Source organism: Coturnix japonica, unplaced genomic scaffold (genome assembly GCF_054131305.1).
Source record: "Coturnix japonica strain WE unplaced genomic scaffold, WE-NBRP24 Scf078, whole genome shotgun sequence".
NCBI lineage: Eukaryota > Metazoa > Chordata > Aves > Galliformes > Phasianidae > Coturnix > Coturnix japonica.
Genome location: NW_028188981.1, coordinates 2,402 through 24,301, shown reverse-complemented (window position 1 = coordinate 24,301; position 21,900 = coordinate 2,402). Strand labels below are relative to the sequence as shown.

Sequence of the window (21,900 nt, the reverse complement as noted above, 5' to 3'; positions counted from 1 at the left end):
TACACCAGTGAGGAGCTGGTGCTGTTATCTGCCCCCCCCCCCCCTTAATAAGGAGTTACCCCACTGTGCCCCCCCCATTATCCCATCAGCTGCCACCCCCTTCCCCATTTACCCCCCCCCACTTTACAGTAGGTCCCACACAAACAAGAAGAGGTTGGACCCCTCTTTATGCCCCCCCCCCCCCCCCCCCAACCCAGGACAGAGACAGCACGGAGTTTGTGTAGAGATTGATAAATATTTATATAAATATTTGGGGCTGTACAAGTGGTGGGGGGGCGGGGGGGGCACGGAGGTGTGTGTGTGTGTGTGTGTGTGTGTGTGTGTGTGCAGGGTGGGGGTTGGGGGGGATGCAGGTCACAGGCCGGGGGGGGCTGTGGGTCGGGGGGGTCCCTCTGCGCTGCCCGAATGGTCCAGTTCTGCACTGTCACAGTCGGAGTCCTCTGAGACCTGGGGGGGGGAATGATGGGGGTCCATCAGAGCCCCTCTAAGGACCCCACCCCACAGCTGTAAATGGGGGCTTTAGGGTGCCTCCTCCCCCCCCCCCCCCCCACTGAGCCACTCCTGTCCCTCAGAGCCCCCCTAAGGGACCCCCCATATTCCCCCTAAGGAGCCCCCCCTCACCCCACAGCTGTAAATGGGGCTTTGGGGTGCCCCCCCCCCCCCTTCTGAGCTGCTCCTCTCCCTCAGAGCCCCTCTAAGGGACCCCCTCCAGCTTCAAATAGGGGCTTTGGGGGGGTCCCACCCCCATTCAGAGCCACTCCTGGGGTCTTTCACCCCTTTGGTATTTTACTTTGGGGAGGGGGAAGCTCCTGAGACCCCCCCTTGCAGTGATGCTTTACTGCCCATGTAATGCAGCCCCCTCCCCATAATGCCTCCTTCTGAGGGCTCCCATCTCTGGGTCCCCACCCCATTGTTTTGGAGACCCCTCCCCATATCTTCTCATCCTTTTAGGGACCCCTCCTCGTATCCACCCGCTTCAATGGATCCCCCTTCCCATAACCACCCCGGAGGGGAGCATATAGAGCCCCCTCCCCATAACCACTCCAAGGAGGGGATATAGAGCCCCCTCCCCATAACCACCCCGGGTGGATATAGAGCCCCTCCCCATAACCACTTCAAAGGGGGGGGGATATAGAGCCCCCTCCCCATAACCACTTCAAAGGGGGGGGGATATAGAGCCCCCTCCCCATAACCACTTCAAGGGGGGGGGGGATATAGAGCCCCCTCCCCATAACCACCCCAGGTGGATATAGAGCCCCCTCCCCATAACTACCCCGGCGGGGGGGGGTGTGATATAGAGCCCCCTCCCCATAACCACCCCAGGTGGATATAGAGCCCCCTCCCATCCGGCCCATGCCCACAATTGGGGTCTGTGGGGTCCCCCATCACCTTGGGGCTGACCCCCCCGTGCCGACGACCCTCGTGTTGGGGGGGGGCGTCCAGGGGGATCTCGGATCCCTGTGACAGTAAATCCTCGGAGCGATCGTCGGGTCGTTCGTCCGTGTTGGTGCTGCCCACGTCGGGGGTGGCGCTGTGCGATGGTTCGCTCGTGTGTCCCTCGTCCCCGTCCCCGTCCGAGAAGTTCTCGGAGCTGAATGTCGATAGTGACTGACGTTTGGTCATCCCGGGGGGCCACCTGGGGGGGGAGGGGGGAGGGAATGAGGAGGTGGGTGGTGGGACCCCCCCCCATAATGCCACAGCATCATCCAGCCCGGGCATCACAGCACAACCCCCCCAATAACTCATTATGGAGGGGGGGTCTGAGCACTCCTATCTCACAGCAGCCATGAGATGGGGGTCTGAGTGCTCATGGAGCCCCCCCAGCACCCACAGACCAGCACCCACAGACCCCCCCCCAACACTCACAGACCACCCCCAAGCACCCAGACCCCAACACCACAGACCCCCCCCCCCAGCACCCATAGATCCCCCCCAGCATCCACAGACCCCCCCCAGCACCCACTGACTCCCCCCTCAGCACCTACAGACCCCCCCCAGTACCCACAAAACCCCCCAGCACCCAGACCCCCACCCTCAGCACCTACAGACCCCCCCATTACCCACAGACCCCCCCTGAGCACCCACAGACCCCCAGCACCCATAGACCCCCCCCCCAGCACCCAGACCCCCACCCTCAGCAACCATAGACCCCCCCCCCAGCACCCCCATACCCCCCCAGCACACATAGACCCCCCCCATACCCACAGACCCCCCCCCCATCACCCACCTCTGCCGCAGCGGCAGCTCCACCTCACTGTCCACTTCTCCCTCCTCCTCCTCCGATGACACCCCCCGTTTCTGGGGACACAAAGGGGGAAACCGGGGGGGTCCCGTGGCTGCTCCCCCCCCACGACCCCCACAAGGGTCCGTGTCCCCCCCCCCGCCCCCCCCCCACTCACCTGTCCCCGTGTCACGGCCGCTCTGTACAGCATCGCTGCCGGGGTCAGGTGCTGCCCGGCCCCCCCTCGCCCCCCCCGGGCAGCTCCGCCGTCCCTCTCGTTGTCCCCAGCCGTGGGGGGCTGCGCTGGGGGGCTGCCCTGGGTCCCCACCGCCCCCCCGGGCCCCACATCCGGCTCAGCCACCGGGGGGGGCCCCGCAGCCTCTAAAGTGCCCCCCAGGAGGTCGGGGCCGGCGGTAGACGAGGGGGGGCCGGGCAGCCCGCGGGGGGGTCCGGCTTCAGGGCCGGGTTCGGCGCAGCCCCCCCGGGCCCCCCCTTTGCGGTGCCGGCCTTTGGCCCTTCGGCTGCGGCCCGGGGAGGGGGGGCCCTTGGGGCAGCCGGGCAGGGTGACCTGAGCCATGGCCGCGTCCAGCTTCGGGAGCAGAACCTCCGGCTTCAGGATGTCGGGGCTGGGGGGGGACACGGAGACCCCCAAGTTCAGTGAATGGGGGGGGAGACACGACCCCAAATAGACCCACAGCAATGGGGGGACACCCAGGGACATGAAAGGACCGAGAGAACACAGCTCAGCAGACCCCCACCCCATGGACTCCAGCCATAAGGAAGACCCCCCCCAACACCCTTATCCCCCAAGGACCCCATACCCTCATCCCTCAGCCCCCCATTGATGGGCATTGCAATGCAACCCCCCCCAAAGGACCTCAATGCTCACACTGGGGACATCCATCACCCCATGGTGAACACCCCACACACCTGACCCCCATCAAAGCCCCCCACCCCAAGGACTCCAGCCATAAGGAAGACGCCCCCACACACACTCTTATCCCCCAAGGACCCCCATACCCTCATCCCCAAAACATCCCCCCATTGATGTGCATTGCAATGCAAACCCCCCCCCCCCCCTAAAGGACCCCATTGCTCACATCCATCTCCCCATGGTGAACACCCCACACACCTGACACCCCTCAAAGCTCCCCAACCCCAAGGACTCCAGCAATAAGACCCCCCCACACAACCTTATCCCCCAAGGACCCCCCCCCACACACACCCATCTCCCCTGAGGACCCTCATCCCACAGCCCCCCAGTGCTGGGCATTGCAATGCAACCCCCCCCCCCCCCAGCTGACCCCAATGCTCACATTGGGGACATCCATGGACCCCAATGCTCTCAGGTCCCACACATCCATTACCCCATAGTGAGCACCCCACACATCTGACCCCCATCAAAGCCCCCTACCCCAAGGACTCCAGCCATAAGGAAGACCCCCCCACACCCTTATCCACAAGTACCCCCATACCCTCATCCCCCCATTGATGGGCATTGCAATGCAACCCCCCCAAAGGACCTCAATGCTCACACTGGGGACATCCATCTCCCCATGGTGAACACCCCACACATCTGACCCCCTCAAAGCCCCCAACCCCAAGGACTCCAGCCATAAGGAAGACCCCCCCCCAACACACCCTTCTCCCCCGAGGACCCCCATACCCACATCCCTCACCCCCCCATTGATGTTCATTGCAATGCAACCCCCCCCCCCCCCAAAGGACCCCAACACTCACATCCATCTCCCCATGGTGAACACCCCACACATCTGACACCCCTAAAAGCCCCCCACCCAGCCATAAGGAAGGCCCCCCCCCCAATACCCTTCTCCCCCAAGGACCCTCAGCCCTCAGCCCCTAGTGCTGGGCATTGCAATGCAAGCCCCCCCCCCCCCCCATCCCAGGTCCCCACCCACCGCTTGCTGTGGGGCGAGAGCTTTTGGGGCACGTTGCGCTTCTTGATGAGGGTCTCCACTGCGTTCCCGTGCAGCAGCCCCCGCGGTGCCCGTGGTTTAAAGAGCCCCGGGTAGCGCTTCTCCAGCGCCTGCTCCCGTCTGGATGGGGCCAAAATGGGGGGCATCATGGGGGGCATCATGGGGGGCATCATGGGGGGCATCATTCCGCCCCATGGGTGAATGGGGGGGTGGGGTCATGGTCGTGGGGTGGGGAAGGGTTTGAGGTGGGGTAGAGGGGGTTGTGGGGTGGGATAAGGTTGGTTGTGGATGTGGGGTGGGGGTAGGGTTGGCCATGGGGTGGCCATAGGGTTGGCCATGACTTTGGGGTGCCCATAGGGCTGGCCATGACCATGGGGTGGGTGTAGGGTTGGCCATGGGGTGCCCATAGACATAAGAATGGCCATTGCTATGAGATGGAAATGGGGTGGAGGTAGGGGCAGCTGTGACCACAGGGGGACCATGGGGGTGCACATAGGGTTGGTCAAGGACATGGGGCGGCCATGGGGTGGCTATGGGGTGGCTATGGGGCGGCCATGGGGTGGCTATGGGTTGGCCATGGGACAGCCATGGATGGCTATGGGGTGGCTATGGGGATGTCTATGGGGTGGCTATGGGTTGGCCATGGGACAGCCATGGGTGGCCATGGGGTGTCTATGGGGTGTCTATGGGGTGTCTATGGGGTGGTGGGATCCCGCTGGGTTCTGGCCCCACTCACCGCAGCAGCTCCTTCTCCTTCAGCTCCAGCTGCAGCATCAGCGCACTCAGCTCCATGTACAGGTTGTTGGCGCGCTCCAGTTTGCGCTCGTAGTGCTCCCGGATGTCCAGCGCGTGCCTGGGGGGGTGGGCACCCCATGGAACCCCATGGAACCCCATAGCATCCACCCCATGGCATCCCATGGCATCCACCCCATGGAACGCCATGGCACCCCATGGCATCCACCCCATAGCATCCACCCCATGGAACCCCATAGCATCCACCCCATGGCATCCACCCCATGGCATCCACCCCATGGCATCCCATGGCACCCTATGGCATTCACCCCATGGAACCCCATGGCACCCCATGCCACCCCCTAGCATCCACCCCATGCCACCCCATGGCACCCACCCCATGGCACCCCGTGGAACCCCATGGCACCCCATAGCATCCATCCCATGGCACCCCATGGCATCCCATGGCACCCCATAGCATCCATCCCATAGCATCCACCCCATAGCACCCCATGACATCCACCCCATAGCATCCACCCCATGGCATCCACCCCATGGCACCCCATAGCATCCACTGCATGGCACCCCATGGAATCCCATAGCATCTACCCCATGGCATCCCATGGCACCCCATGGCATCTACCCCATGGCATCCACCCCATGGCACCCCACTGACAGCTCCTGGCCCCATCACACCCTCATGGGCACCCAAAGGCCCCCCCTGTGCCCCACCACCCTCCAGACCCCAACCCCCCCATCTCCACGTCCCCATTACTCCCCATGTTCCCATGTCTCGACACCCCCATCCTCCTGTGACACCTCCCCATCTCTGCCCCATCTCTGCCCCATAGCTGCCCCATAGCTGCCCCCTCACCGCAGCTCCTCTCGCCGCCGGTTGATGAGCTCCTCCTCCAGGCGGTGCAGACACGTCCCCTCCGATTTGATCTTCTCAAAGTGCAGCTTCACCTCCTCGCGCCATTCAGCCTGCAGCGCCGGGCACGGGGATGTACTGGGGTGTACTGGGATATACTGGGATATACTGGGCATGGATCCCCATAGAACTGGTGTCCCCATGGATCCTGGTGTCCCCATAGACCAGGGTGTCCCCATAGTCCCCATAGAGCTGGGTGACCCCATAGATCCTGGTGTCCCCATAGAGCTGGGTGACCCCATAGATCCTGGTGTCCCCATGGATCCTCATATCCCCATAGAGCTGGGTGCCCCATTGATCCTGGTGTCCCCATTGATCCCGGTGTCCCCATAGAGCTGGGTGACCCCATTGATCCCAGTGTCCCCATGGGGCTGGGTGGCCCCATGGATCCTGGTGTCCCCATAGATCCCAGTGTCCCTATGGGGCTGTGGGGTCGGGTACCTGGGATTTGAAGTAGGTTTCCTGTGGGGTGGACAGGACGTCGGCGGAGGCGATATCGAGGTGCAGCAGGATCTGCCGGAAGGACGGCCGGTTCCGGGGTTTGCTGTTCCTATGGGGGGGGGCAGCACGGAGCTGGGGGGCTTTGGGGGGACCATGGGTGGGGGATGGCACCCAATGGCACTGAGATGGGGTAACCCACAGCAGGGCGATGGTGGGAGGTCCCTCATGGGCGTCCCTATGATGGGGGTCCCTAAGGTGGGGGGTCACTATGATGGGGGTCTCTATGATGGGGGTCCCTAAGGTGGGGGTCCATGGTGGGGCTCCCTTTGATAGGATCCCCCACCCAAAGACATGGGTGCTTCCATTGCGTGCCCCTGTGCGCTGTGCCCTATGGCATGTCCTCATAGTGTGTCCCCATGGGGCGTCCCCACATCACATCCCCCCTCTGTGCCCCCCCCACCCCACAGCGCTGCCCCACAGCTGTCCCCCCCCCCCCCCCACTCACCAGCACTGCCGCAGCAGCACCTTGAATCCATCGGGGCAGCCGGAGGGGACGGGCAGGTGGAGGCTGTTGCTGCCCACCCCCCAAATGATGGCGGAGGAATCCACGTCCTTGTAGGGGATCTCACCCGTCAGCAGCTCCCACAGCACCACCCCGAAGGACCTGGGTGCAGCATCACCCATATGGGCACCCCAAACCCCATCACCCATATGGGCACCCCAAACCCCATCACCCATATGGGCACCCCCAAACCCCATCACCCATATGGGCACTCCCATCATCATCACCCATATGGGCACCCCCAAACCCCATCACCCATATGGGCACCCCCATCCCCATCACCCATATGGGCACCCCCAAACCCCATCACCCATATGGGCACCCCCATCCCCATCACCCATATGGGTACCCCAAACCCCATCACCCATATGGGCACTCCCATCATCATCACCCATATGGGCACCCCCAAACCCCATCACCCATATGGGCACCCCAAACCCCATCATCCATATGGGCACCCCCAAACCCCATCACCCATATGGGCACCCCAAACCCCATCACCCATATGGGCACCCCATCCCCATCACCCATATGGGCACCCCCATCCCCATATCCCATATGGGCACCCCCAAAACCATCATCCCCCCCATCTCTGCCCCCCATTCCTCCTTACCACCCCTAATCCAACGTCCCCATGTCCCCCTCCCCATTCACCCACAGTGTCACCTCCCTGTGCACCCCAGCTCCTATCACCCCCAATGCTTCCCCATTGACTCCCAGTAGTCCCAGTCCCCGCTGTCCCCAATGTCCCGCTGTCCCCATGCCCTCACCAGATGTCGACCTTCTCGGACACGGGCTCATTGCGAATCACCTCCGGTGCCATCCAGGCCACGGTGCCGGCGAAGGACATCTTGGTGCTCTTATCTATGAGCTCCTTGGAGGTGCCGAAGTCGGAGATCTTCACCACGTCGTCGTAGGTGATGAGCATGCTGGGGAACAGGCACTCAGCACCACGGACACGGCACCACCATGGCACCACCATGGGCATGGCATCAACATGGACATGGCATCACCATGGACATGGCATCACCATGGATATGGCATCAACATGGACATGGCATCACCATAGACATGGAACCACCATAGACATGGAACCACTATGGTCATGGCATCAACATGGATATGGGATCACCATGGACATGGAGCCACCATGGGCACAGGGATGGCATCACCATGGGCACGTCCCATGTGTGCACATACAGGTGCCATAGACACCATGGGCATCATATGGACATGGCATCATTATGGGCATGGCACCATCAGGGTCAATGCATGGTCATGGTCTTGCCATGGCGTTGGGCACCATTATGGACATAGTGGATATGGCATCACCATGGACATGGCATCAACATGGGCAGGGAATCCCTGTGAATGTCAATGTCATGGACATGGCACCACCATGGACACGGCATCACCATAGACATGGCATTACCATGGACACATCCCATGGCATGGTCTTGCCATGATGTTGGGCATCATTATGGACATAGTGAATATGGCACCACCATGGGGATGGCATCACCATGGACATGGAACCACCATGGATACAGGACCACCATGGACATGGCATCAACATGGACACGTCCCATGTGTGGATACACAAGTGCCATGGACACCATGGGCATCATATGGACACGGCATCATCGTGGCCATGGCACCATCAGGGACAAGGCATGGTCATGGTCTTGCCATGATGTTGGGCACCATTATGGACACAGCGGGCCTGGCACCACCATGGGCAGGGCATCATCATGGACATGGCACCACCATGGACACAGTGGACACAGCATCACCATGGGCAGGGATCCCCATGGATGTCACGGACACGGCCCCACCATGTGCACACCAGCACCCCCCCATCACCCATAGGTGCCCATTGAGCCCCATCCCCGCTCACTTGGGCGACTTGAGGTCGCGGTGGATGATCTTGTGCAGGTGCAGGTAGTTCATGCCGCCGGCGATGCCCATGGACCAATCCACCAGCAGCGAGGGGGTGACCTTCCTCCCCGCGCGCAGCACCTCGTACAGCTGGCCCTGGGCGCAGAACTCCATGATGATGCAGTAACACGGCGCCTGGGTGCACACACCCCTGCTGGCACAGGGCTCCGTCAGCGCCGCACCCACCCGGCTGCACCCAGTGCCTGTGGGTGCTGGGTTGGGGGCACCCAATGGGGCCGGGCACCACCTGCATCCCAGCACCCATCAGCATTGGGCACCCCTTTGTGTGTCCCCCCTCCCCATCCCCAGTGCCACACATGGAGCTGCCCCCTGTGCCCACACTGTGCCCCCCAAGAAGCCATACCCATGTTCTGCCCATGCCGTGTCCATGCCCATGGCCACAATGCTCTATCCATGCCGTGTCCATGCCCCCATGCCACATCCATGGTGCTCTCCATGCCCACGCCGTGTCCGTGTCCATGCTCCATGCAACAGCCATGTGCCATGCTGTGTCCCTCATGCTGCATGCCCCACATCACAACCCTACCCACCCCATAACCATATCCACACCATGGCCATACCCACACCATGGCCATACCCACCCCATAACTATATCCACACCATGTCCATACCCACACCACGGCCATACCCACCCTATAACCATACCTACCCCATAACCACACCCACACCACAGCCATACCCACACCCCATAACCATACACACACCATGACCATATCACATCCATACCCACACCACGTCCATACCCACACTATGTCCATACCCACACCGCAACCATACCCAACCCATAACCATACCCACACCACGTCCATACCCACCCCACATCCATACCCACCCCATAAGCATACCCACACCACGTCCATACCCACACCGTGTCCGTACCCACACCACATCCATACCCACACCCTGTCCATACCCACTCCATAACCATACCCACACCACATCCATACCCACACCACATCCATACCCACACCACGACCATACCCATGCCACATCCATACCCACACCAGCCCCATATCGTGTCCATACAGCCTCCCACCCCACACCCCATGCAGTCTCCTACCCTCACCCACCTCCATGCCCACCCCACACCCCATGCAGTCTCTCCCCCATCCCCACGCCCACCCAGTCCCCCCCTGCTCACTTGAAGGTGATGATGTTGGGGTGTTTCAGTTTGCGGAGGTGTTTGATGTCGGTCTCCTTCAGGTCTCGAACCTTTTTCACCGCCACCTCCTCCCCGTGGAAGCGGCCCAGGAACACGGCGCCCTGCGCCCCGCTGCCCACCCACTGCAGGTCCAGGATCTCCTCGAACGGCACCTCCCAGGGGTCTGCGGGCACCTACATTGCTCCGCAAAGCCCCTTCCCCACTGCGACACCCACAGCCCCGCTGTGCCCCCATTGCAACCCCAACCCCACTGCAACCCCAACCCCACTGCATGCTTATTGCAACCCCAATCCCACTGCAACCCCAACCCCACTGCATCCTCCCAATCCCAATGCATCCCCATTGCAACCCCAATCCCAATGCAGCCCCATTGCAACCCCAATGCAGCCCCATTGCAACCCCAATCCCACTGCACCCTCATTGCAACCCCTCTGCATCGCTACTGCAATCCCAACCCCAGTGCATCCCCACTGTAAACCCAGCCCCACTGCGTGCTTATTGCAACCCCAACGCCAATGCATCCTCCCAACTCCACTGCATCCCTATTGCAACCTCACTGCATCCCTATTGCAACCTCACTGCATCCCTATTGCAACCCCAACCCCACTGCAACCCCAACCCCACTGCATCCCCCCAACCCCAATGCATCCCTATTGTAACCCCAACCCCAATGCATGCTTATTGCAACCCCAACCCCCCTGTACCCTCATTGCAACCTCACTGCATCCCTATTGCAACCCCAATCCCACTGCAAACCCAACCCCAATGCATCCCTATTGTAACCCCAACCCAACTGAACCCTCCATGCAACCCCACTGCATCCCTATTGCAACCCCAACCACATTGCATCCTCCTAACCCCATCAGTGCATCCCTATTGCAACCCCAACCCACTGCATGCTCCCAACCCCACTGCATCCCCGTTGCAACCCCAACCCCACTGCATCCACCCGACCCCACAGCATTCCTATTGCAACCCCAACCCCAATGCATGCTTATTAAAACCCCAACCCCATTGCACCCCAATCGCAACCCCACTGCATCCCCCCTGCACATTCATTGCAAACCCACTGCATGCTTATTGCAACCCCAACCCCACTGCATGCTTATTGCAACCCCAACCCCACTGCACCCTCATTGCAACCCCACTGCATCCACCCAACCCCAATGCATCCCTATTGCAACCCCAACCCCACTTCATGCTTATTAAAACCCCAACCCCCCTGCACTCTCATTGCAACCCCATTGCATCCCTACTGCAACCCTGACCCCACTGCACCCCAATTGCAACCTCACTGCAACCTCAACCCCACTGCACCCTTATAACAACCCCACTGCATCCCCCCTGCATGCTCATTGCAATCCCACTGCATGCTTATTGCAACCCCAACCCCATTGCATCCTCCCAGCCCCACTGCACCCTTATCACAACCCCCCTGCATCCCCTGTGCACCCTCATTGCAACCTCAATGCATCCCTATTGCAACCCCAACCCCACTGCATGCTTATGGCAACCCCAACCCCACTGCATGCTTATTGCAACCCCAACCCCACTGCACCCTCATTGCAACCCCACTGCATCCACCCAACCCCAATGCATCCCTATTGCAACCCCAACCCCACTTCATGCTTATTAAAACCCCAACCCCCCTGCACCCTCATTGCAACCCCATTGCATCCCCACTGCAACCCTAACCCCACTGCATGCTCCCAATCTCACTGCATCCCCATTGCAACCCCAACCCCACTACATCCCTACTGCAACCCCAACCCCATTGCATCCCCCCAAGCCCACTGCATGCTTATCACAACCCCAACCCCACTGCACCCCTATTGCAACCCCAACCCCGTTGTACCCTCAATCACCGAATCCTCCCAGCCCCATTACACCCCCTGACCCCCCCACGCCCCTCCCCCGCAGCCCCCCATCTCCTCACCCTCTGCCTGGTGTTTGTGCTCGGCGCTGTAGGCCTTTCCGATCATACTCCAGACGGGTTTCAGGCACCCAAAGAGCCCCTCCAGGAACCCCCCCGCAGCCTGGCACCTCAGATGGGCCCCCTCTGCCGCCAGCGGCCCCACAGCTCCGGGTTCAGCAGCACGGGGGGGGCCACGGCGGGGCCAGGCCTCGGGGGCAGCGGGGATGGGGGGGGGTCCTTCCCTTAGGGCGCACTGCGTCGGGGTCAGCTCCTGCTCCGGGGTCCCCTCCGAGGCCACGGCCAGCGATGGGGAGGGGGTCCGCGTCTCATGCAGGCAGGCCATGGCCTGGGGGGGGGGGGCAGGGTGGGTGTGCAGCCCCCCCCCATCCTCACACCCCAATAGACCCCCTACACCCCCATGGATCCCCATGCACCCCCATGGAACCCTCTGCACCCCCATGGAACCCTCTGCACCCCCATGGACCCCCCTGCACCCCCATGGACCCCCTTGCACCCCCATGGAACCCTCTGCACCCCCATGGACCCCCTGTACCCCCATGGACCCCCCTGCACCCCCCAGAACCCCTGCACCCCCATGGGTCCCCTCTGCACCCCCATGGACCCCCCTGTACCCCCCTCCTTTGCACCTGCAGCCCCCCTGTCATGCACCTGCCCCCCATCCTTTGCACCCACACCCCCTTGCACACGCAGTTGCTCCCTGCACCTCTGTGCATGGACGCACGGGCAGCTCAGTGCGTGCAGCAGCGCTGCTCACACCTACGTGCAGCCTCACGTGTCTGCACGGCCCTGCACACCTGCGTGCACCCCCTGCATGCACCTCTGTGTGCATCTCCTGCACCCACAGGGACACCGTGTGTGCACCTGCACGCCCTGACACACTCACGTGTGCACAACCCCTGCACCCCACGTGCAACCCGTTGCATCCCTGCACCGCTGTGCATCTCCTGCACCACTGCACGCCCTGTGCATGCACCTGCACCTGTCTGCAGCCCCTTGCATGCACCTGCCCCCCCCCCCGCAGCCCTGCACGTGTCCCCCTTGCACCAACGTGTGCAAACCCATTGCAGCCCCAGAGCTGGGTGTGCAAAGCTGTGCACGAAGGGGAAACTGAGGCCGGGTGGGGGGGGGGGGTCTGTTGGGAGGTCTCCGCCCCCCTGAATTTGGGGGGGGGGGTGTTTGCTATGGCAACAGCGCTGCGAGCAGATGAGGTCATCCCTAAATTTAAGCGGGGGGGGGGGGGGTGAGTCATGGGGGGGGGGGCGGGGTTTCACCTCGGGGACCCCTGAAGGTGGGGGGGGGTCAGGGGGGGTCAGGAGGGGGCCCCTCCCCACCAGGTGCCGCCCCCCCCCCCCCGTGGGTCCATGGCGTCACGCGGTGACGTCATCGCAGCGCGGGGAGAGGGAGGAGAATCCCCCCCCCCCCCATCCCGGGGGTCTCAACACGAGGGAAACTGAGGCAGAGCTGGGGCGGGGGGGGGGGTGTCTGTCATGACATGCGATAGCGCCGGGCTCGTGTCGCGATAGAGCGGAGATGGAGGGGGGGGAGAGGGGGGGAAGGAGCGCCCCCGCGCTGCCGCTGTCGGTGCGGTATATCGCGACAGAGCGCCGTATCGCGACACGGACGGAGAGCGGGGGGGGGGCCCGTGGGGGGGGAACCGGCGCACAGGGGGGTGCACGCGCGTGTGCAAAGCGGGGGGAGGAGTGACGGGGTGATGGGGTGACCCCCCCCCCCAACACACACACACAGCGAGCAGCGGGTCCCACCTGAGGGGGGGGTGAGGGGGGGGGGCGCAACCCACGCGTGCACGAGGAGGGATGGATGGATGGGGGGGGGGGGGCGGCAGCAGCGCCCACGCGTGTGCGGTGTGTGTGTGTGTGGGGGGGGGGGGCACGTGCAAAGGCCCCGGGTCCCACATCTCCATCCCCATCATCCCCATCCCCATTATCTCCATCCCCATCCCGGTACCGGCCCGGTTCCCCCCCCGCCCCCGTCTCGGTGCTGTCAGTACCTCGGGGTGCGCGGCCCCGCAGCCGCTGCGCGCTCCCGACGCCGCCGGTGCCGCTGCCCGTTACCGCGGGGCCGCCCCCTCCTCCCGGGGATGCTCCGCCGCGGGTCCCGTTATTCCCGGTGCCGGTTCCGCTGCCGCCCCCCGAAGCGCCGCGGTCGGGGCCGGACCGGGCCGGGGCGGAGCGGGCGGGGCCGGTACCGGACCCGGTGCCGCGGTCGGGGGAGAAGCGGCTCCGAACGGCCCCGCCCGGCGCTCGGCCCCGCCCCGGCCCCGCCCCGGGACCCGGGAGCACCGGAACCGGCACCGGGACCCCCCCCCCATCCGCTCCGCATCGTGCGGTGACAACCCCGGACCGGGATCCCACCGAGCGGCACCGGGAGGAACCGGGATCCACCCACCAGAACTAATGGGGGCACCGGGACCATCCACCCCCTGATATTATCAGTACCGGGGGAACCGGGACCCACATCGATACCGGCACCAGGACCCCCCCAAAACCGGGACTGGGGGCACCGAGACGCCCCCTCCCCCCCCCGGTACTGGGCTCCCCCGATCAGTATTTGGTACCCAATGGTACCGGGGGCAAAGGGGTCCCCCAAACTATAATGGAGGCACCGGGACACCCCCCACCGGTACCGGTACCGGGACCCCCAGGCGGTTTTGGGTATCACCCGGACCCCTCCAGTCGGTACCGTGACCCCAGAATGGTACCAGGACCCCTCACACAATAATGGGGCACATGGGCCCCCCCAGCCCCCAAAGGGCCCCTCCAACCAGAACCGAGACCCCAAACCCAAACTGGGACCCACCCCAGAGCTCCCCATTAAACCCTTTGGGGCTCCCAGTCCCAGTGCTCCCTATGGGCGTCCATCTGTCCCACTGCTCCCCATCCATCCCCGCTGTCCCTCTGTCCCATTCTGGCCTTGTCTGTCTGTCCCCACTGCCCCACATCAGCCCCCACTGGCCCCAGCCCCACTGCTCCCTGTCCATCTGGCTGTCCCCATTGTCCCCATCCTCCCCCACGTCCCCCCATCTGTCCCATGTCCGTCTGTCCCCACGTCCCCCTCCCATGTCCTTCTGTCCCTGCCACCCATCCCCACTGTCCCCCATTGGCCCCATATCCATCATTGGCCCTATGTGCCCCATGTGCCCCACTGCCTCGATTCTCTCCATCCCTCCCATTGTCCCCATTGCCCCCATTACCCCCTATGGGTCTGTATTGTCCCCCATGTCCCCATAGCTCCCATTGTCCCCATTACATCCTATGGGTCTGTATTGTCCATGTCCCTCATTGTCCGTATTACTTCCTATGGGTCTGTGTTGTCCATGTCCCCCATAGCCCCCATTGTCCCTATTGACCCCATTGTCCCCATTGTCCCCGTGTCCCCCATTGCCCCCATAGCCCCCATTATCCCCATTACTCCCTATGGGTCTGTGTTGTCCTATGTCCCCCATTACTCCCATTGTCCCCATAGCCCCCATTGTCCCTATTACTTCCTGTGGGTCTGTATTGTCCCCCATTGTCCCCATTACTCCCTATGGGTCTGTGTTGTCCATGTCCCCCATTGTCCCCATTACTCTCTATTGGGTCTGTGTTGTCCCTCATGTCCCCCATTGTCCCCGTGTCCCCCAGTGCCCCCAATGTCACCATAGCCCCCATTATCCCCATTACTTCCTATGGGTCTGTATTGTCCCCCATTGTCCCCATGTCCCCATTGTTCCCTATGGGTCTGTGTTGTCCTCCATGTCCCCCATAGCCCCCATAGTCCCCATTACCCCTATATCCCCCACTGTCCCCATTACTCTCTATTGGGTCTGTGTTGTCCCCCATGTCCCCCATTACCCCTATATCCCCCACTGTCCCTATTACTCTCTATGGGTCTGTGTTCTCCATGTCCCCATTGTCCCCCATTGCTCCCATTGTCCCCATTACATTCTATGGGTCTGTGTTGTCCTCCATGTCCCCTATGTCCCCATTGTCCCTATTGTCCCCATAGCCCCCATTATCCCCATTACTTCCTATGGGTCTGTGTTGTCCTATATCCCCCATTACTCCCGTTGTCCCCATAGCCCCCATTGTCCCTATTACTTTCTATGGGTCTGTATTGTCCCCCATTGTTTTCATTACTCTCTATTGGGTCTGTGTTGTCCCTCATGTCCCCCATTGCCCCCATAGCCCCCATTATCCCTATTACCCCCATTGTCCCCGTGTCCCCCATTGCCCCCAATGTCACCACAGCCCCCATTATCCCCATTACTTCCTATGGGTCTGTATTGTCCCCCATAGTCCCCATTGTTCCCTATGGGTCTGTGTTGTCCCCCATGTCCCCCATAGCCCCCATAGTCCCCATTACCCCTACATCCTCCATTGTCCCCATTACTCTCTATGGGTCTGTGTTGTCCTCCATGTCCCCACTGTCCCCATTGCCCCCTATGGGTCTGTATGGTCCATGTCCCCTATTGTCCTTATTGCCCCCACTGCCCCCATTACTCCTTATAGGTCAGTATTAGGGTTACCCAGGGTTACCCACTGTCCCCACTGCCGCTGTGTCCCCCATTAACCCCATTACCCCCCATTACCCCCATTACCCCCCATTGCCCTCACTACCCCCCCATTACCCCCCCATTACACCCCGTTACCCCCCATTACCCCCCGTTACCCTCCATTACCCCCCCCAATACACCCATTACCCCCCATTACCCCCCCTTACCCCCCCATTACCCCCATTACCCCCCGTTACCCCCAATTACCCCCCTTACCCCCATTTCCCCCATTACCCCCCATTACGCCCCATTACGCCCCATTACCCCCATTACCCCCCCAATACCCCCATTACCCCCATTACTACCCATTACCCCCCATTACCCCCATTACCCCCTCTTACCCCCCCATTATCCCCATTACCCCCCATTTCCCCCCCATTACCCCCATTACCCCCTATGTCCCCCCATTACCCCCATATCCCCCCCTCCCCCCCCATCACTATTAAACTGCCCCCCCCCCCCCCCGTCTCCCATCACCCCCCTGTCCCCGCCCCTCCCACTCCCCGTTGCTCACAGCGCCCCCTGGCGGCCCGGCGGTGGCGTCGTGCTGGGCCGGAGCGCGGCGGGGATGAGCGAGGAGGGGGCGGGCGGCGGGGCCAGGCGGAGCGGCGGCTTCCCCAGGTACGGGGGCACCGGGACCCCCCCCCAAAGCGACCCCCGGCCCCTCCTCGTTCCCCTCCATCCCTCGGGGGGCAGCGGGGCGGGCGGGGCCTGGCGGGGTCACGGCGGAGGGAGCTGCGGCCCTGGGAGCCGCCCCCGGCCCGGAGCGAGGCCTAAAGACCCGCTGTGCGACCCCCGGCCCCATGGACCACAAACCCTGTGGGACCCCCCCGTATTGTGGGCCCTGCTCGGCCCCGAAGCCACAACCCCACGGCCCCGACCCCAAATCCCACCCACAGCCCCAGCACCAGCGGCTCCGTGATCCATTACGCTATGCTGTCCTCGTATCCCGTATCCCATACCCCATATCCCATACCCCATATCCCATACCCCATATCCCATATCCCCATATCCCCATATCCCATATCCCATATCCCATATCCCCATATCCCATATCCCATATCCCCATATCCCCATATCCCCATATCCCATACATATCCCATATCCCTCATATCCCATATTCCCATATCCCATATCCCATATCCCCATATCCCATATCCCATATCCCCATATCCCATATCCCCATATCCCATATCCCATATCCCATATCCCCATATCCCATACCCCATATCCCATATCCCATATCCCATATCCCATATCCCATACCCATATCCCCATATCCCCATATCCCACATATCCCATATCCCCATATCCCATATCCCCATACCCCATATCCCATATCCCATATCCCATATCCCCATAACCCCATATCCCATATCCCCATATCCCCATATCCCCATATCCCATATCCCCATATCCCCATATCCCATATCCCCATATCCCATATCCCCATATCCCCATATCCCATATCCCCATATCCCCATATCCCCCATATCCCATATCCCCATATCCCATATCCCATGTCCCATATCCCATATCCCATATCCCATATCCCCATATCCCTATCCCATATCCCCATATCCCATATCCCATATCCCCTATCCCATATCCCATATCCCATACCCCATACCCCATATCCCCATATCCCATATCCCCATATCCCCCATATCCCATATCCCATATCCCATACCCCATACCCCATATCCCATATCCCATATCCCATATCCCCATATCCATATCCCTTATCCCATATCCCATATCCCCATATCCCATATCCCCATATCCCATATCCCATATCCCATACCCCGTATCCCATACCCCATACCCCATATCCATATCCCATACCCCATATCCCATACCCCATACCCCATACCCCCATATCCCATACCCCATATCCCATACCCCATATCCCATACCCCATATCCCATATCCCATATCCCCATATCCCCATATCCCATATCCCATACCCCATATCCCCATATCCCCCATATCCCATATCCCCATATCCCATATCCCATGTCCCATATCCCCATATCCCCATATCCCATATCCCATATCCCCATATCCCCATATCCCATATCCCATACCCCATATCCCATATCCCATATCCCATACCCATATCCCATATCCCATACCCCATATCCCATATCCCCATATCCCCATATCCCATATCCCATACCCCATAATCCCATATCCATACCCATATCCCATATCCCCATATCCCCCATATCACATATCCCCATCCCCATATCCCCATCCCCATATCCCCATCCCCATATCCCCATCCCCATATCCCCATCCCCATATCCCCATCCCTATATCCCCATCCCCATATCCCCATCCCCATATCCCCATCCCTATATCCCCACCCCATATCCCCATCCCTATATCCCCATCCCCATATCCCCATCCCCATATCCCCATCCCCATATCCCCATCCCCAATCCCCATCCCCATATCCCCATCCCTATATCCCCATCCCTATATCCCCATCCCTTTATCCCCATCCCCATATCCCCATCCCTATATCCCCATCCCCATATCCCCATCCCTATATCCCCATCCCCATATCCCCATCCCTATATCCCCATCCCCATATCCCCATCCCCATATCCCCATCCCTATATCCCCATCCCCACATCCCCATCCCTATATCCCCATCCCCATATCCCCATCCCTATATCCCCATCCCCATATCCCCATCCCTATATCCCCATCCCCGTATCCCCATCCCCATATCCCCATCCCCATATCCCCATCCCCATATCCCCATCCCTATATCCCCATCCCCATATCCCCACCCCACATCCCCATCCCCATATCCCCATCCCCATATCCCCATCCCCATATCCCCATCCCCATATCCCCATCCCCATATCCCCATCCCTATATCCCCATCCCTATATCCCCATCCCATATCCCCATCCCCATATCCCCACCCCACACCCCATCCCTATATCCCCATCCCTATATCCCCATCCCCATATCCCCATCCCCATATCCCCATCCCCATATCCCCATCCCTATATCCCCATCCCCATATCCCCATCCCTATATCCCCATCCCCATATCCCCATCCCCATATCCCCATCCCTATATCCCCACCCCACACCCATCCCTATATCCCCCCATATCTCTCTATGTTCCCAGCCCTGTTCGCAGCCTGGATCCGATGCTGAGCTGCAGCCCCGGGAAGACCCCGATCAGCCTCCTGCAGGAATATGGCACACGAATAGGGCGCACGCCGGGCTACGACCTGCTCAAGGCCGAGGGTCAGGCGCATCAACCCAACTTCACCTTCCGCGTCACCGTCGGCGACGTCAGCTGCACCGGTGGGTCCTGGGCTGACCCATAGCACCCTATAGAGCCCTATAGAGCCCCATAGCACCCTATAGCGCCCTATAGAGCCCCATAGTGCCCCATAGCGCCCTATAGAGCCCCATAGCGCCCCATAGCGCCCCATAGCGCCCCATAGCGCCCCATAGAGCCCTATAGAGCCCCATAGCGCCCCATAGCACCCCATAGCGCCCCATAGAGCCCTATAGAGCCCCATAGAGCCCCATAGCGCCCCATAGCGCCCCACAGCACCCCATAGCGCCCCATAGTGCCCCATAGCGCCCCATAGCGCCCCATAGCGCCCCACAGCACCCCATAGCGCCCCATAGCACCCCATAGCGCCCCATAGCGCCCCACAGCGCCCCATAGCACCCCATAGCGCCCCATAGAGCCCCATAGCGCCCTATAGAGCCCCATAGAGCCCCATAGCGCCCCATAGCGCCCCATAGCGCCCCATAGTGCCCCATAGTGCCCCATAGCGCCCCATAGCGCCCCACAGCACCCCATAGCGCCCCATAGAGCCCCATAGCGCCCCATAGCGCCCTATAGAGCCCCATAGCGCCCTATAGAGCCCCATAGTGCCCCATAGCGCCCCATAGCACCCCATAGCGCCCTATAGTGCCCCATAGCGCCCCTTAGCGCCCTATAGTGCCCCACAGCACCCTAGAGTGCCCCACAGCACCCCATAGCAACCCTTGGTACCTCATAGTGCCCCATTGCACCCCACTGTGCCCCATAGCACCCCATAGCGCCTTATAGTGCCCCATAGAGCCCCATAGTGCCCCATTGCGCCCCATAGCGCCCCATAGAGCCCCATAGCACCCCATAGCGCCCCACAGCACCCCACAGTGCCCCACAGCACCCCATAGCGCCTTATAGTGCCCCATAGAGCCCCATAGCAACCCTTGGTACTCCACAGCGCCCCATAGCACCCTACAGCGCCCCATAGCACCCCATAGAGCCCCATAGCAACCCTTGGTACCCCACAGCGCCCCATAGCACCCCACAGAGCCCCATAGCAACCCTTGGTACCCCACGGCACCCCCCATGACAAAGGGGGTGTCTCCCTTGATTAGGTTCTGTGGTGACGCAGTGGGATGGGGGGGTTGGTGTGGGGTGGGATGGGGGGTGTAAGGGATCCTATAAAGTGGGTCCTGAGGGGGGAGATTCCCCCATAGCCTCATGCCTGGGACATATGGGGGTCTGCATCCAATTCTGGATGTGGGGCTGTGCTTTGGGGAGCCCAGAGACCCCAAAAGTGGTAGAGGAGGGGGTGGTCCTCTGGTCCCCCATTGGAGCCTTTGTGAACCCCCCAAGACCCCCAGTAGAGGATCCTGGTGGGGTCTCCCAGGACTCAGGGTTCCCACAGACCCCATTGCCTGACCCCAAGACCCCCAGCACTCCTACCCCCCCCACTTTTCCTCCCCTATATCCCCTCCCCACTCAGTCTAGAAGCCCCCACCATCTCCATCATCCTCCCCAAGGCTTTAAAGGGTTCCTCAGCCATCCCACCCCATCCCTGTGTGCTTTGGGGGGGGGGGTATCCCACCCCATTCAGCCCCCCACCCCTCTCAGCTCTCACCCCCCCCAGGGCAGGGACCCAGCAAGAAGGCGGCCAAGCACAAAGCAGCGGAGGTGGCTCTGAAGCTGCTGAAGGGGGGGACATGCTGGAACCAGGAGCCCCCGAGGAGCCCAGGTTGGGGGGCAGGGGGGGGGCTGCAGATGGGGGGGGTGGGGGTAAGACCATGGGGGTTGGGGTTAATGGGGGGTTTGGGGTGATCCAAAAGGGTTTGGGGTACATGAGGAGGGCGTTTGGGGGGCATGGAGAGTGGTGGGGGCAGCCAAAGGGATTTGGGGGGGTTGGGGGTGTCTGGAGGGGGGTTAAGAGGCTCTGGGTGGGTCTGGGGTTCATTGAGGGTTGTTATGGGGGGGCTGAGATAAATGGGGTTGGGATTTAAGGGAGGTTTGGGGCTGGGGGGGGTTTGGGGTGACCTGAAAGGGTTTGGGGTGCCCCAGGAGAGGGTAGGGGGCAGCCAAAGGGATTTGGGGGGTATCCAGGGTCATTGGAGGGGGGGCTATGGGGGCTTAGGGGTCTGAATTGAAGGTACTTGGTGGGATTGGGGGGTTTGGG

The 21,900-nt window shown here is 61.5% G+C and overlaps 2 protein-coding genes across 5 annotated transcripts; one reads left to right on the top strand and one right to left on the bottom strand.

Moving 5' to 3' along the window:
• Positions 1 to 221: 221 nt before the first annotated feature.
• Positions 222 to 14,028, bottom strand: MAP3K12 (mitogen-activated protein kinase kinase kinase 12). 4 transcript variants are annotated; one of them, XM_085534147.1, is made up of 14 exons: positions 13,890 to 14,028; positions 11,882 to 12,206; positions 9,925 to 10,108; positions 8,722 to 8,913; positions 7,595 to 7,753; positions 6,768 to 6,926; positions 6,263 to 6,371; positions 5,765 to 5,874; positions 4,895 to 5,011; positions 4,141 to 4,278; positions 2,400 to 2,847; positions 2,228 to 2,298; positions 1,390 to 1,636; positions 222 to 447 (listed from the first exon to the last, which is right to left on the bottom strand). In XM_085534147.1, exons 2-14 carry the CDS (start codon positions 12,201 to 12,203, stop codon positions 355 to 357), a joined length of 2,349 nt encoding a protein of 782 aa, XP_085390273.1. In that variant the 5' UTR covers positions 12,204 to 12,206; positions 13,890 to 14,028; the 3' UTR covers positions 222 to 354. The 4 variants fall into 4 exon arrangements, with proteins under 4 accessions (XP_085390273.1, XP_085390274.1, XP_085390275.1 ...); XM_085534148.1 differs by lacking the exon at positions 8,722 to 8,913; XM_085534149.1 differs by lacking the exons at positions 11,882 to 12,206; positions 13,890 to 14,028 and adding an exon at positions 9,127 to 9,283 and having other exon boundaries at positions 9,925 to 10,200.
• Positions 14,029 to 16,941: 2,913 nt separating this feature from the next.
• LOC107306937 (TARBP2 subunit of RISC loading complex) lies at positions 16,942 to 21,465 on the top strand (the record flags this gene model as incomplete). Its single annotated transcript, XM_085534208.1, is given in 4 exon segments — positions 16,942 to 17,054; positions 19,584 to 19,765; positions 21,361 to 21,420; positions 21,423 to 21,465. Coding segments are annotated over 4 exon segments (338 nt in total), but the record flags the coding sequence as incomplete, so codon positions are not given.
• Between the last annotated feature and the right edge of the window lie 435 nt (positions 21,466 to 21,900).

Coding starts and splice junctions, on each gene's coding strand:
- MAP3K12 (XM_085534147.1), bottom strand. CDS start 12,203: ATGGCCTGCCTGCATGAGACGCGGACCCCCTCCCCATCGCTGGCCGTG. Junction 4,279..4,894: donor AAGGAGAAGGAGCTGCTGCG/GTGAGTGGGGCC, acceptor GGCCCCATCCAG/ACGGGAGCAGGCGCTGGAGA. Junction 1,637..2,227: donor GAGCTGCCGCTGCGGCAGAG/GTGGGTGATGGG, acceptor CTCCCCCCCCAG/GTGGCCCCCCGGGATGACCA.